The sequence below is a fragment of the Cetorhinus maximus genome, chromosome 7 (assembly GCF_964194155.1).
Source record: "Cetorhinus maximus chromosome 7, sCetMax3.hap1.1, whole genome shotgun sequence".
In the NCBI taxonomy this organism is placed as follows: Eukaryota; Metazoa; Chordata; class Chondrichthyes; order Lamniformes; family Cetorhinidae; genus Cetorhinus; species Cetorhinus maximus.
The window spans coordinates 142,745,099-142,758,293 of NC_135885.1; the positions used below are offsets into that span (position 1 = coordinate 142,745,099).

General features: G+C 42.7%; 1 protein-coding gene across 2 annotated transcripts in view; it reads right to left on the reverse strand.

Annotated features, from left to right (window-relative positions):
* LOC144683047 (dedicator of cytokinesis protein 9-like) overlaps nt 1–13,195 on the reverse strand; it is a 304,955-nt gene that overhangs the window by 46,469 nt on the left and 245,291 nt on the right. For both annotated transcript variants that reach the window (XM_078546055.1, XM_078546054.1), the window contains exons 39-44: nt 10,905–11,020; nt 9,617–9,754; nt 9,302–9,484; nt 5,672–5,785; nt 5,299–5,514; nt 3,735–3,792 (exon numbers count right to left, since the gene is read on the reverse strand). In XM_078546055.1, the coding sequence (XP_078402181.1) occupies nt 3,735–3,792; nt 5,299–5,514; nt 5,672–5,785; nt 9,302–9,484; nt 9,617–9,754; nt 10,905–11,020 (825 nt within the window). The remainder of the gene's footprint in view (nt 1–3,734; nt 3,793–5,298; nt 5,515–5,671; nt 5,786–9,301; nt 9,485–9,616; nt 9,755–10,904; nt 11,021–13,195) is intronic.

The window sequence follows — 13,195 nt, forward strand, 5'->3', positions numbered from 1 at the left end:
GAAAAGCTCAGCAAGTTGAATATATCATACTCCAAGAAAACTGTATCATCAGGAAATGGTTGGCCATTTCGAATCACTAAGTTTACCAATATTGTTTATAGGGTACCACCAATTTGAGGAGTTTTAAATGTTTGTACAGAATGTTCTAGGTACCAATTCCACGGACTGTGTTGTTACAGAAATTTCAGATAAACAGTGATGCCTTTTTGTCCACCTACGTCAGCAGCAGAGATAATTTTAATCCATCAAAAGAGTGCACGTGGTACATCACAAACTGCGCCCAACCACAGTAACGTTCCCTTTCTCAGTGATAGACGGCAGCCCGGAGGTTAACAGGTTTAAATTTGTTCACAGAGTAAGTTTCTTGAAGTTATCTGAATTCCATCATCCTCTGTCAAAACCGTAGGTAAGGCAGGCTGGTGTTTTATAGCGCTCTTAGGAAGTCAAATCAATCTGTGGGAGGCAACTGCTGAGTAAAATAGTCACCAAAATCTTGTATCATGAAAAGCGTAGACTGCATGACACATGATGGAAATATTTAAATTAATAAGGCTCAGTTTGTGTAAAGGATTAGTCAGAAATATTTGACTTAATACAAGATACCAAGACAGGTTTGACTCAAATACAGCTCGTAGATTCAGACAAGGTGTAAAGTGAACATTATTTCAGAGAGGGCAGTTGAGTTTTGTAATTGTTTTTTTTCCCCCTTCATTCTTGGGATGTGAATGTTGCTGGCGAGGCCAGCATTTATTGCCCATCCTTAGCTGCCTTTGAGAAAGTGGTGGTGAGCTGCCTTCATGCACCTTGTGGGGTAGGTACACCCACAATTTCTACAGCAGTTTGATACAAAGGAGTGGCTTGCTGGGCCACTTAAGAGGCAGTGAGGAGTCAATCACATCGCCCTGGATCTGTAGCGGCATGTAGGCCAGACCGAGTAAGGACAGCAGATTTCCTTCCTGTAAGGACGTTAGTGAACCGATGCAGTATTTTCATGATCATTATTTATGGGACTAGCATTTTATTCCAGGTTTATTAATTAATTGAATTTAAAACTCCTTCAGCTGCTGTGATGGGATTTGAGCTCGTGCATCTGGAATATTCGGCCAGGCCTTTGGTTATTGTCCAGTAAGATAAAAAAAACTCTGCTGTCGCTGTCATGAAGATATCAATGTATATAATGTTGGTGGAAATTGTTTTAAATTGGACTTGTAGTAGGGTCTGTGGGTGTGTCTGCGTGTGTTAATTGGATTAAAGCCAGCTAGCCTGGGTGCTTTGATGTGTAGTAGTTTTGAGATCTTAAACTGTAAGGTAGAGGGTACATTTGCATTTTGTTGAATAAACCATTCAAAAACTGGGGGTGAAATCTTGCACCTAGCTAGGAGACAACCAAGCAATATGTTTATATTACTAATAAAATTGGTGCTATGAAAGGGGTTTTATTGTTAGAAAAGGAGGAGTTCAAAGGGCCTGGTGATACAATGAGAATTTGTATTCAAAGGGAAGGCTAGGTATATACAGAAGCGTTTTGTGTGTGGAAGTCAGAGGCATGGAATATCTAAGCCTGTAAGCCTAAAACTGTGTCTGCGAAAGATCAAATTGAAAGGGGCCTCATTTTGAATTCATAAGATAAAATGTGCTTTTCCTGGTGTCTGTTTAAGTCTATGGGTTATTGTTGCCTTGGGGAAGATTACCTGGGAATGATTAATTTGGGGATTTGTTTAATAGTTATTACGGTAGTAATTTGTAGACATGTATGTGTTTAATTGCTTATTAAAATTAATAAATGTTTAATTTAATTTATATAAAAACCTCTGGAGACTCGGTGGTTTCATTCCTGAATTCAGAGTTGCATCTCAAACATACCAATTGAAAATATAGGTTATGACAGTTGTTTCAAGTTTTCCTCTGGGATTTTAAATAACTCAGCCTTTACCGACTGCTGTGTCATAACATCACCTCCCCCCCCTCCCAATCTTGTGAATGAAGATTGAGAGAAATATTGGAACAGGAAGAGGTCATTCAGTCCCTCGAGCCCGTTCTGCCATTTAAAGCAAACACGGCTTGAGAAGGTTCATTTTTAAGACATGGACCATAGGTAGATATATGTATGGAGACAGAAAGGGATTAGAGACCTTGGAGAGGGTGGGGAGGAGATTTACCAGAAGGGCACCAGGGATTGGGGACTTCAGTTACATGGAGAGACTGGAGAAGCTGGGATTGTTCTCCTTAGAGCAGAGGAGGTTAAGGGGGAGATTTAATAGGAGCCGTTCAAAATCATGGAGGTTTTTGATGGAGTAAATAAAGAGAAACTGTTTCCACTGGCAAGAGCGTCAGTAACCAAGGGGACTCAGATTTAAGGAAATTGACAAATGTTGGGCCAAATGGCCCCTTTCTGCGCGTAAGATTCCATGATCATGGCTGATCGATACTCAGTTCTGTTTAAGACCTTTACCTTCATACTGCTCACCTCCCCCCCAACCCCTGACACCCCCCCACCCCCACCACCAATGGCAAAAAGCATCAGTCTCTCAAACATTGCTGCTGCTCCCATTTCAAAATGACCCGGTGGACAAGTAGCTTATATTTTTCTGGGGTTAAAATGGACAAGAATCTTAAAAGAAAAACACATCATTGGTAAAACTACTCAGGCAGGAGGAAGGCAGGCTAAGCAGAACTCCGGCCTTTACAGGCTGTTATTATATCCTTGCATTGAACAAGGAAATGCTTATTGACCCGAGCGGATTGTGAGACTGCTCTCTAATGGACAAACCTGTACATGTGGATATGGGCTTCCTTGTAGTTGGAAAATTAAGATGGTAAGGGCTTTGATTTTGATTTTTCTTTTTACCAAACAAAGATATTGCCTGCTTTTTTTCTATGTTATTGTACTTTGCTTCATTTGCATTTCAGCTGGAGGTAAAAGTCCATAAGTACGAGAATTTGAACTCTTCACTGATCTAATACCAAATAACCAGATTAAAAGCAGACTTGCACCAACATGAGGCTGTCTGAGTACGTGCATCAATGTTTTGTTTGGGGCAGTGGGTGGTTGTGAAAAGGAAATGATTAGATATTAGATTTATTTCATTAAAGCTCCCATGAATCAAGGGCTAATTAAGTTTCTGATAATGCCTGATCTAAACGGCCAGTTTACATCTTGTTTACTTCTGCAAATGTTAAAACGATGGATGAACTCTGATCTCAGCCTGGGTTTGTACCGCAGGTTCTGCTGCACTTAACCAATCCTTGAGGTCAAACGGTCAGTTGTGGTTCAATGGGCAACACTCTCACCTCGAAGTCAAAACATCAGGGTTCAAGTCCCACTCCAGAGACTTGAACACGTGATCCAGGCTGACACTCCCAAGTGCAGTACTGAGGGGGTGCTGCACTGTTGGAGGTGACATCTTTCCGATGAGAAGCTAAACTGAAGCCTCATCTGCCCATTCAGGGTCTCCCACAGCACTGTTCTGAAGAAGAGATGGGCAAGTATTTATCCCAAAATCAACATCACTTTAAAAAAAACTTGTTCAGTCAGTTTACAGGTCTTGCTGTGTTCCTACATTTCAATAGTGACTGAACATCAAAAGCACTTCATTGGCTGTAAAGCATTTTGGACCATCCTGCGGTCATGAAAGGTACTATATAAATGCAAGTTCTAGCTTTCATTTCCTCTTTTAGTGAGGTACCAACTGACCCAAAAGACCCTTTCAACAGGAACCATGCATTAATCTTACCTTTCCTCTTGAGATATTCAGCAACGAGTGCAGCTACATGAATGTAGCACATGGCTGCCTGGAAACAAGAGCAGAGCAATCACCAAACACAAATTAAAATGACATTTTGGAAAATATACAGCTGGAAGAATAATAAAGAATAAAATAATTTGCTGCAATTGAGCTAATAATTAGCAGCAGTTTCCCAGGGATAACGAGGGGCAACATATCTAAGCTCATGTTTCTGCGTACACTTCAGTGAAAAGGCTTGGCTCAGGGACAGACCTGATGTGCTCCTGGGTATTGAGGCCTCGAGTCCCATCAGCATCAAACCGGCAAACTCTGGACACCTATTCGGTGACCCCAGGGAATGTTGCTGTGGGGTTAAAGCGGAAAGTTATAACCTGCAAATGTAAGCAGGTGAGGTAGACGATTCCTGGGTGCATGAGCAATTTGACACAGAGCAGCCCCCTTGTCCCCAATCACAGAACATCTGTACTTAATTGGGGAGAGCCCAATTTCAAACTCAATGAGTGACAGAATGATTACAGCACAGAAGGAGGCCATTTGGCCCAACAAGCTGTGCTGGCTCCCTGCAAAAGCAATGCGGCCAATCCCACTCCCCTGCCTTTTCCCTGCAATTTTTATTCCCCTTCGGGTACTTATCCAATTCCCTTCTGGTAGCCACAATTGAACCTACCTGCACCACACGCTCAGGCATTGCATTCCAGATCCTAACCACTCATTGCGTAGAAAGGTATTTCCTAGTATCGCTTGTGGTTCTTTTGTCAGTCACCTTAAATCTATGTCCTCTGGTTCTCAACCCTTCTGCCAGTGGGAACAGTTCCTCCATCTACTCCCCTCATGATTTTGAACACCTCGATCAAATCTCCTCTCAAACTTCCCTTCTCGAAGGAGAACAGCTTCACACAAGCTATCCCACTTAACTGCAGACCCTCATCCCTTGGAAAGTGAAAATTTAGTTGTGAAAAAAAGCCGAATGTCTGATTTCAAAATTAACACTAACCCCGTGTAGTTTAGCGAGTTAGCAATGGGGTCAGGCCAACATTCTTGGAAGAAGAAAATTCCTTTTCCAATGCTGGGAAGATTGATTTGCACATTGTGAGCTGGGACTGAGGCTAACACTCTCAAAGTTCCACTCCAGGAGACTTGAGGAGATGAGGCAGGCTGACACTCCCGGTGCAGTGCTGAGGGAGCACTGCACTGCCCGAGGTGCCGTCTTTCAGATCTTAAACCGAGGCCACATCTGCCCTCTCAGGTAAACACAGAAGATCCTATGGCCGCTATTTTGAAGAAGGACAGGGGAGTTCTCCCCGGTGTCTCAACCAATATTTACCCGCTAACCATCAGATCATTTTTTAAAAAAAAAAGTGATGACCATTTATCGCATTGTTGTTCGTGGGATCTTGCTGTGCACAAATTGGCTGCCAACTTTTCTACATTTCATCACTTTAAAAGTACTTATTGGCTGTCAAGCACTTTGGGATGTCCTGAGGCTGTGGATGGTGCTGCAAAATTGCATGTCTTTCTTCAAGCAAGAGAACGATAGTCTGGTTAAAATTACCTCGGATAGGTCTCCATTCTTGACGTGGATTTTGGCCATGCTGTCCAGCCAAGTTTTTCTCAGCTCCGGTGTGCTGGCATAGGACTTCGCCAAACTGTACTGAAGATCCACAAGCATTTCCGGATCATTCTCATGCTCTTTCATTTGAGCAGTAGCCATGAGCACTGTGCGAATACGCTTTGTCAAATCTTTCACCTCAGAAGGGAATCCTGTGGCCTACAAGCAAAGAGACACGTGGTTTGACGGAGTCCCATTTATAGGTCATTCTATATGCTCTACCCACTACGCCACATGACTTCTGGTTATAGGAACACACGCGCAAAAATAAAAAGACAGCAATCGGTCACGAATTAAATAGTCATAAGCCACTCACCTTTACAGCTCTGTCACAATTGGCACAATTGTTAATAATAGCCAGTGACTGCTGGAATCTGGTCCCTCCAATTCCAACCACATCTGCTATTAACTGACTCACTGCGATGATCACCTACAGAAAGCAATATAATCACTTAGATTCCAAACAAACAAAATGATCTAATGCTCTTACTACAGAGAAAAGGCCACTTGGCCCATATGATCCATGCCATTGTTTTGTTTCACACGAGCCTCTTCCCACCCCGCCTCATCTCACCCTATCGCTATATCCTTCTACTGCTTTCTCCTGCATGTGTTCATTGAACCTCCCATTAAATCTGGGCTAATAAAGGTAAGTTCTTCATGGTGACTTGGGCCAATATTCATCCCTTAACTAAAATCACTAAAAAATGGATTAGCTGGTCATTATGGATAATTGGATCCCATGTCAGGCAGTGAAGTATAAAACTAGACGCAAATCCTTTTCTTGATACAGTAGTTCATTTATTTACAGAATGCAGCATTACATCTGTCTGCCTCTGATCTATTAACTCACCCAGTATCCCAGCAGTCCCTCTTTATATGTGCTCAAGATATTTAACCAATATCCTCCACCTTATTCATCCTTAACCTTAGCAAGACAATTAGCATTACGTTAACAATGATCGTAATTCCTGTTTGAGGGATCCTGCTGTGTACAAATTGGCTTCCAGATTTCTTACATTACAACAGTAAATACAATTGAAAAGTACCTCATTGGCTGTTAAGTGCTTTGGGGCGTCCTGTGATCATGAAAGACAATATATCAATACATTGCCTGTCTTCTGTTTCAATGCATCAATGCTGTTAGCCTCAACCACTCCATGTGATAGTGAATCGCACATTCTCACCAACCATCATCGCTGCTTCTTCATATAGTTCCTTATTCTAGTTATTTGGTCCGAAGCTCTGAAATCCTCATCCTCTCTCTTCTCTTTTAAGGTGCTCCTTAAAACCAAACTCTTTGATCACCTGACCTAATTTCTCTTTCTGTGGTTTAGTTTGTTTTCCTTCTCACAGCCCTTGTTGAGCACCTTGGGCTGTTTGACTACTTTAAAACCAGTGATATCAATGCAAACTTTCCCAAACTTCTGTTACTTCAACTCAACATATCAGCCACCAATGCTGCCAGAAATAACATGCGAAAACTTTCTCACCTTCCTGCTCAACATACCTTGCTCCTATTTGAACTGCCAATGTTACAAGTGGATTAATGACAGGTGTAAACATTCATCCACTCCTACCAAACTTCTGAAAAGCTCCGCTGTCTCCTGCTGAACTAAACTCATACATAGGGGGGGTGGGGGAGCAACCTATCATGAGGGACACAAACTGATGGCTATGGCTGCAATGTTGATTTTACAGCCTACCCTATTTTACTCCCCAGTGAAGCCAATGAGCAATTTCGGGCCAGTGTCAAATCAACATTCCAGCCAATCCCGAGGGTTTTCCATCTGGGAGGCTGGTTAAAATTGGTCCCGTACTCTTCTGTAGCCAATCAAGTGGTGGAGTTCAGGTCTGAAACAATTTCCTTCCATTATTCACAGACTGGAATACGCTCAAGCCTTGTGCCTTTTTAAAAAATTATCCAGGAGCTTGGTGAGCCTATACTTTCCCATTGCTTTCTCCATGGCAACACCTCAGCCAATCAGAGTCAACGTGCCAACCAATCAGCACCTTTTTCTCCTGTAGTATAAATCATTATGATAGCTTGAAATTTGGCTTTCTTGCATTTGTCCTGATGTGTGCAAGACAAAAAGGTTCAACAACATGTCTCTCTTTTCAGCAAGATTAGCAGAGTATTTGGCCTTTCTTTCAGAATCCCATAGGCCACAGTCGCCCCACTGACTGGGTTCAACTTACTTTGTTCTTATGGTACCTCAGTTAATCAATGTGGAGTCAAACTGGGTGGAATTTGGCACCGGGCGTGGGGGTGGGGCTAGGGGAGGCGGGGGGTGCGGAGGTCACTGCCTGTGTCTTTCCAAACTGCTATATGCCTTTTTCCCAAGAGCTCCACTTGCACGTGAGCCTAGGTCACAAGGTGAAAGAACAGTGTGCTCATGTGCCTCACCACTTGGTCTCCCTAAATGTTCTTTTCGAAATTAAACACAGTGTACCTTAATTCTCTTTTTAGATATAGCTTCAAGGTCACAGATATGACAAATGAAACAAGACAATTCAATGAACTGCAACCTGGGCTACACTGACTTTACAACAGTTCCCACTAAGCTGGCACATATTCTACCGTCATGAGGACATGCAGGATGTTCCCCCCCTCCCCCTCGAACTCCCTCACCTGGGCAAGATTCTCACATCTACTTCGCACCAGTTCAAGCCTTGGGAGGTTATTGGAGCAAAACTCCACTTCATCGCTCCACACGATACTGGGGTGTGAGATGCGCTGACATGGAGTGAGCAAGAGGACATACCCAGCACAGGGTGAGCAGTTTTAAACTCAGCAATTAAAGAGAAGCCTTTCAAAACAAAGCCCTCTCAAATCGCCAAGTTTCACTCAGGAAAGCAGTGATTAGCTTACAAGGAACTTTCTCACTGGGTAATAATAATAACATGAACGGCCAAACAAGGCCAACTGAAAATTTTTAAATCCCCAAAACCACGTTTGGCAAAACATAAGGTTTGACAGTATAAACGATTACTTTTCAATAACTGATTATAATTTTTGCAGCATTTCCTAATTTGAGAATGATGACACATTACTGAATTCTACTCAAAATAACCTCTTTTGAAATTACATTGCCAAGATAGAGAAGCAAGGCACTGCTGGTAATGATGAAGATTCAAAAGTATATCTGAAAAGTCCACAGAACAGTACAGCAAAGGAGGAGGCCATTTAGCCCATCAAGTCTGTGCTGTCTTTTTAGAAGAGCAAACCAGTTAGTCCTGCTCCTTCTCCATATCCATCCCATCTTTTTTCCTATTCTCTATCCAATTCTCCTTTGGGCATTGGTGAGACCACATATTGAGTACTGTGTGCAGTTTTGGTCTCCTTATTTAAGGAAGGATGTAAATGCATTGGAGGCGGTTCAGAGGTAGTTTATTAGATTGATAACTGGAATGAGTGGGTTGTCTTATGAGGAAAGGTTGGACAGACTGGGCTTGTTTCCACTGGAGTTTAGAAGAGTGAGGGGTGCCTTGATTGGAATATATAAGATCCTGAACTGTCTCAACAAGGTGGACGTGGAAAGGATGTTTCCTCTTGTGGGTGAGTCCAGAACTAGGGGGCATTGTTTTAAAATTAGGGGTTGTCCTTTTAGGCCAGAGATGAGGAGAATTTTTTCCTCTCAGAGGGTTGTGTGACTTTGGAACTCTCTGTCTCAGAAGGTGGTGGAGGCGGGGTCATTGAATATTTTTAAGGCAGAGGTAGATAGATTCTTGTCAGGCAAGGGAATCAAAGGTAATCAGGGGTAGATGGGAATGTGGAATTCAAAACACAAACAGACCAGCCATGATCTTATTGAATGGCAGAGCAGGCTCGAGGGGCCGAATGGCCTACTTCAGTTCCTATTTTGTGTGTTTGTTTGTATGCGTGCAAAGTTACAATTGAACATGTTTCCACCGCCTTTTAGGCAATTTCTCACAAAGCACTGACCTGTAGATGAGTTCTCACGAAGGATTTTCTCCGCGTCCACTCAAAGTTGTTCTTCATTAAGAAGTAAAGCAGCGTGGATGCATCTCCCCGGATTGTGCTCAATTTAGAGTTACAGCACTTCAAAACTTCGTAGCACATTGTGGCGCACATATCAGCTCGGCCTTCGAAGAATGTGGATGGAAACTGAAAAGTAAAATACCCCAGAAATGTGTTCTTTAAAAAAAAAAATACATGGACAGAACTTGAGAATTACAAGTGGTAAATGCATTCTGTCAAGAGGAGAGGGGCAAAGTTAAAATGGAATGACGTTGGTACCTTATAGACAAGGTTTCTCAGGGCTGCAAAAACGTACTTGAGGGCCATTTCCGACTGATTTATTTGGACAAAGCAGAGGAGAACATTGAAAACTTTCTTCATCAGTGGGTTATGTCCGTTGTCGGTGAGCAGCTGACCCTAGAGAAGAAAGCACATCAAATGCATCAACTTCAGATTAGTCAGTCAACTGCTGTGAAAAAGGCCCAGGCAAGGCAACCCGACCTTACAAAGTGGAACAGGTCATCCCGCCCAATGGGTCCATGCCGCACTTGAGCCTCCACCCATACCCGCTCCTCTCACCCTGTCAGCATAACCTTCTAGTCCTTTCTCCCTCATGTATTGATTCCAGCTTCCCCTTAAAAGCATCTGTGCTTCTCATTTCAACCGCTCCATGAGAATATTTCGAAATCAGGAATTTCTTTCTTTCAGGTGGGGTTCTGCTGTGCATTTCAATGTTTTTTGTGCTTTCATTTCAGATTTCCGGCTCTCACATTTATTCCATTTAAACCTTATAACACTGATTTAAAAAAAAATGCAATTGGCATTTCAAGTCCCGTCTACCCGTAAATCAAAAGTTGAATTAATCCTGCCAGGATGAACATTTATGTTCTCGGAACTACTCGTTAATTAAGGGGAAGCTGGATAAAAACATGAGGGAGAAAGAGCAGGCTATGCTGACAGGGTGAGATGAAGTAGGAGGTGGGAGGAGGTCTATGTGGTTAGGCTTATATCCACTGAAGTTTAGAAGAGTAAGAGGTGACTTGATCAAAAGCTTTAACATACTGAAAGGTCTTGGTCGAGTGGATTTGGAGAGGATTTACCTCTTGTGGGAGATTCGCTCATTTAAGACAGAGATGGGGAGAAATTTTTTCTCTGAGGGTCATGAGTCTTTGGAACTCTCTTCCTCAAAAGGCGGTGGAAGCAGATTTTTTGAATATTTTTAAGGCATAGGTTCTTCATTAACAAGGGGGTGAAAGGTTATCGGGGGGGTAGGCGGGAGGTTACAATCAGATCGGCCATGATCTTATTGAATGGCGGAGCAGGCTCGAAGGGCTGAGTGGTTTACTCCTGACCCTAATTCATAGGTTTGTATAAATTCCGACGTAGACCCGTTGGTCCGAATGGCCTGTTTCTGTGCTGCAATCGCAATGTAACTCCCCGTGTTGAGTGTAAGTGTGAGGACTGGTAGATGGGGTTCGTAAACCTGCACCGTTAAGGGGAGACGGGAAAGTACAAAGGGCCATTCCAAATGAACAAACTAAGATCCATGCCATTTGAATAACCATACCTTAAAAACATGAGTGAACAAAGCCATCATATCCAAAACAGTGAGACACACTTCTGTTGCAATGTTGGCCTCGATGAGGGACTGATGAAGAACATCAGCATCAGAATGGGCATAGCCTAATTAAAGATAGTGAGACTCTTGTTACCACACTTAGCACATTCAATACAGCTGACCCAAGTAGAACATATCACCAATATATTAAGGCTTTATACCTTAAAGTGAAGTAGCCAGATTTTAACTCTGAATAAGATTCCTGCTTGTACAAACATGCTAATTTTACGGAATTTTATTTTCTATGCTAAATCCAAAGCACTTGGGAGAGGTACCGACACCTCACGCACACACTATGTCGAGTCCACTGCACAAGAATGGGTGTAGAACCGAGAGACCTGGGGGCATGTGCACACAAGTTGTTGAAGGTGGCAGGGCAGATGGTTAAAAACACATCTGGAATCGTGGGCTTTATAAATAGAGGCCAGATTAAAAATAGAAAGGTAAACCTTCATAAAGTAGAAATCATACAGACTCGAAACGTTAACTCTGTTTCTCTCTCTCCACAGATGCTGTCAGGCCTGCTGAGCTTTTCCAGCATTTTTGGTTTTTATTTCAGATTTCCAGCATCCGCAGAATTTAAAAGCAAAAAACTGCGGATGCTGGAAATCCAAAACAAAAACAGAAACAGAAGCAGAATCTGCAGAATTTTGCTTTTTCTTTATAAAACACTGGTTCGCCCTCAACTGGAGCGCACTGTGTCCAATTCTGCGCACCGCACTTTTGGAAGGATGTGAAGGCTTCTGAGAGGGCGCAGAAAAGGTTCACGAAAATGGTTCTAGGGATGAGGGGCTTCATTTACGTGGACATATTGGTGAAGTTGGGGTTGCGTTCCTTCGGGGAGAGAAGGCGGAGAGGGGGTTTGACAGGGGTGTTCAAAACAACATGAGGGGTTCAGACAGAGTCAATAGTGAGAAGCTGTTCCCATTGGCAGAACGATTGAGAACCAAAGGGCACAGGTTTAAGGTGAAAGGCAAAAGAACCAGTGGTGATGTGAAGAAAATCTTTCCTACACAGCAAGTGGTTAGGATCTGAGAGTGTCCTGCTGGGACACTGGATTGGTCAGTCGGAGGCAGACATATGTAGTGCTGTATTCTGTAAATAAAGGAACTATTAAGAAAAAGAATTGCGTCTAATTTCATGCTTCACCATCTGGCTTGGGATCCCTTTGTCAGCTCAGGTTGAATGGCCTCCTGTTCTGTAACTATTCTGTGATTCTATTAGTTCTATGATCACAGGCCATTCAGCCCAACTGATGTATGCTAGTGTTTAAGTTCCACACGAGCCTCAGCATAATCTCCTATTTCTGTCTCTCTCTTGTAGTTATCGAACTTCCCCTTAAATGTATCTATCATATTTACCTCAGCCATTCCATGTGGCAGAGAGTCCCACATTTAAACCAATCTTGGGTAAAGAAGTTCCCCTTGAATTATTTATCAGATTTATTGGTGACTATCTTCTATTTTATGGTCCCGAGTTTTGGTCTCACTCACAAGTAGAAACATCTTCCCCCAAGTCCATCCTATCAAATTCCTCCCTAATTTTAAGCAGCTCCAGCAGTTCAGCCCTGAGCCTTCGCTTTTCTGGAGAAAAGAGTTCCAACCTGTTCAGTCTTTTCTGACAAGTATATACTCTCAGTTCTGGTATCACCCTTGTCAATCTCATTTGTATCTTTTCTAGTGCCTCTATATCCTTTCTTGAGTGATGTTATGGGGCATATACTTTACAATTTTGACGGAGGAGGTAAGTAACTCAGACATTTTGTGAGACATAAATCAGCCAATAGCATTCCGTCCAACACAGTGTCCTCATATCACCGCTCCATTAATTTCTTTCCCACTCCAGGAGGCAGAGCTGTATTGTAATGACAGTCCGATTCTTATGATAGCCAGATTTTCCTACAAGGACTAGATACGGCAGGCTAAGTGAAGTGGGGCGGGTGCGGTATATTCCGAAGAATAAACGCTTTTTCAAATGAGAATAATTCTCAGGGACTCCCCTCCCCAATCTTTCCCCCCGCCCCCCCCCCACCCAGGACTCTTCCCCTCCTTTAAGATGGTTCTGAAACCCTACCTCATTAGCTGATCAGAAATCTTCCTACCTAGTCTGCTGCCAAATATCGTCCAACAGGGATGGGATGTTTTACTCCGTTAAGCATCCAAACGAATGAAAGTTGTTTAATTTAAACTTAAATCCACTGATCTCAAAATATGGAAATTTATGACTGCCTCTGAATATTT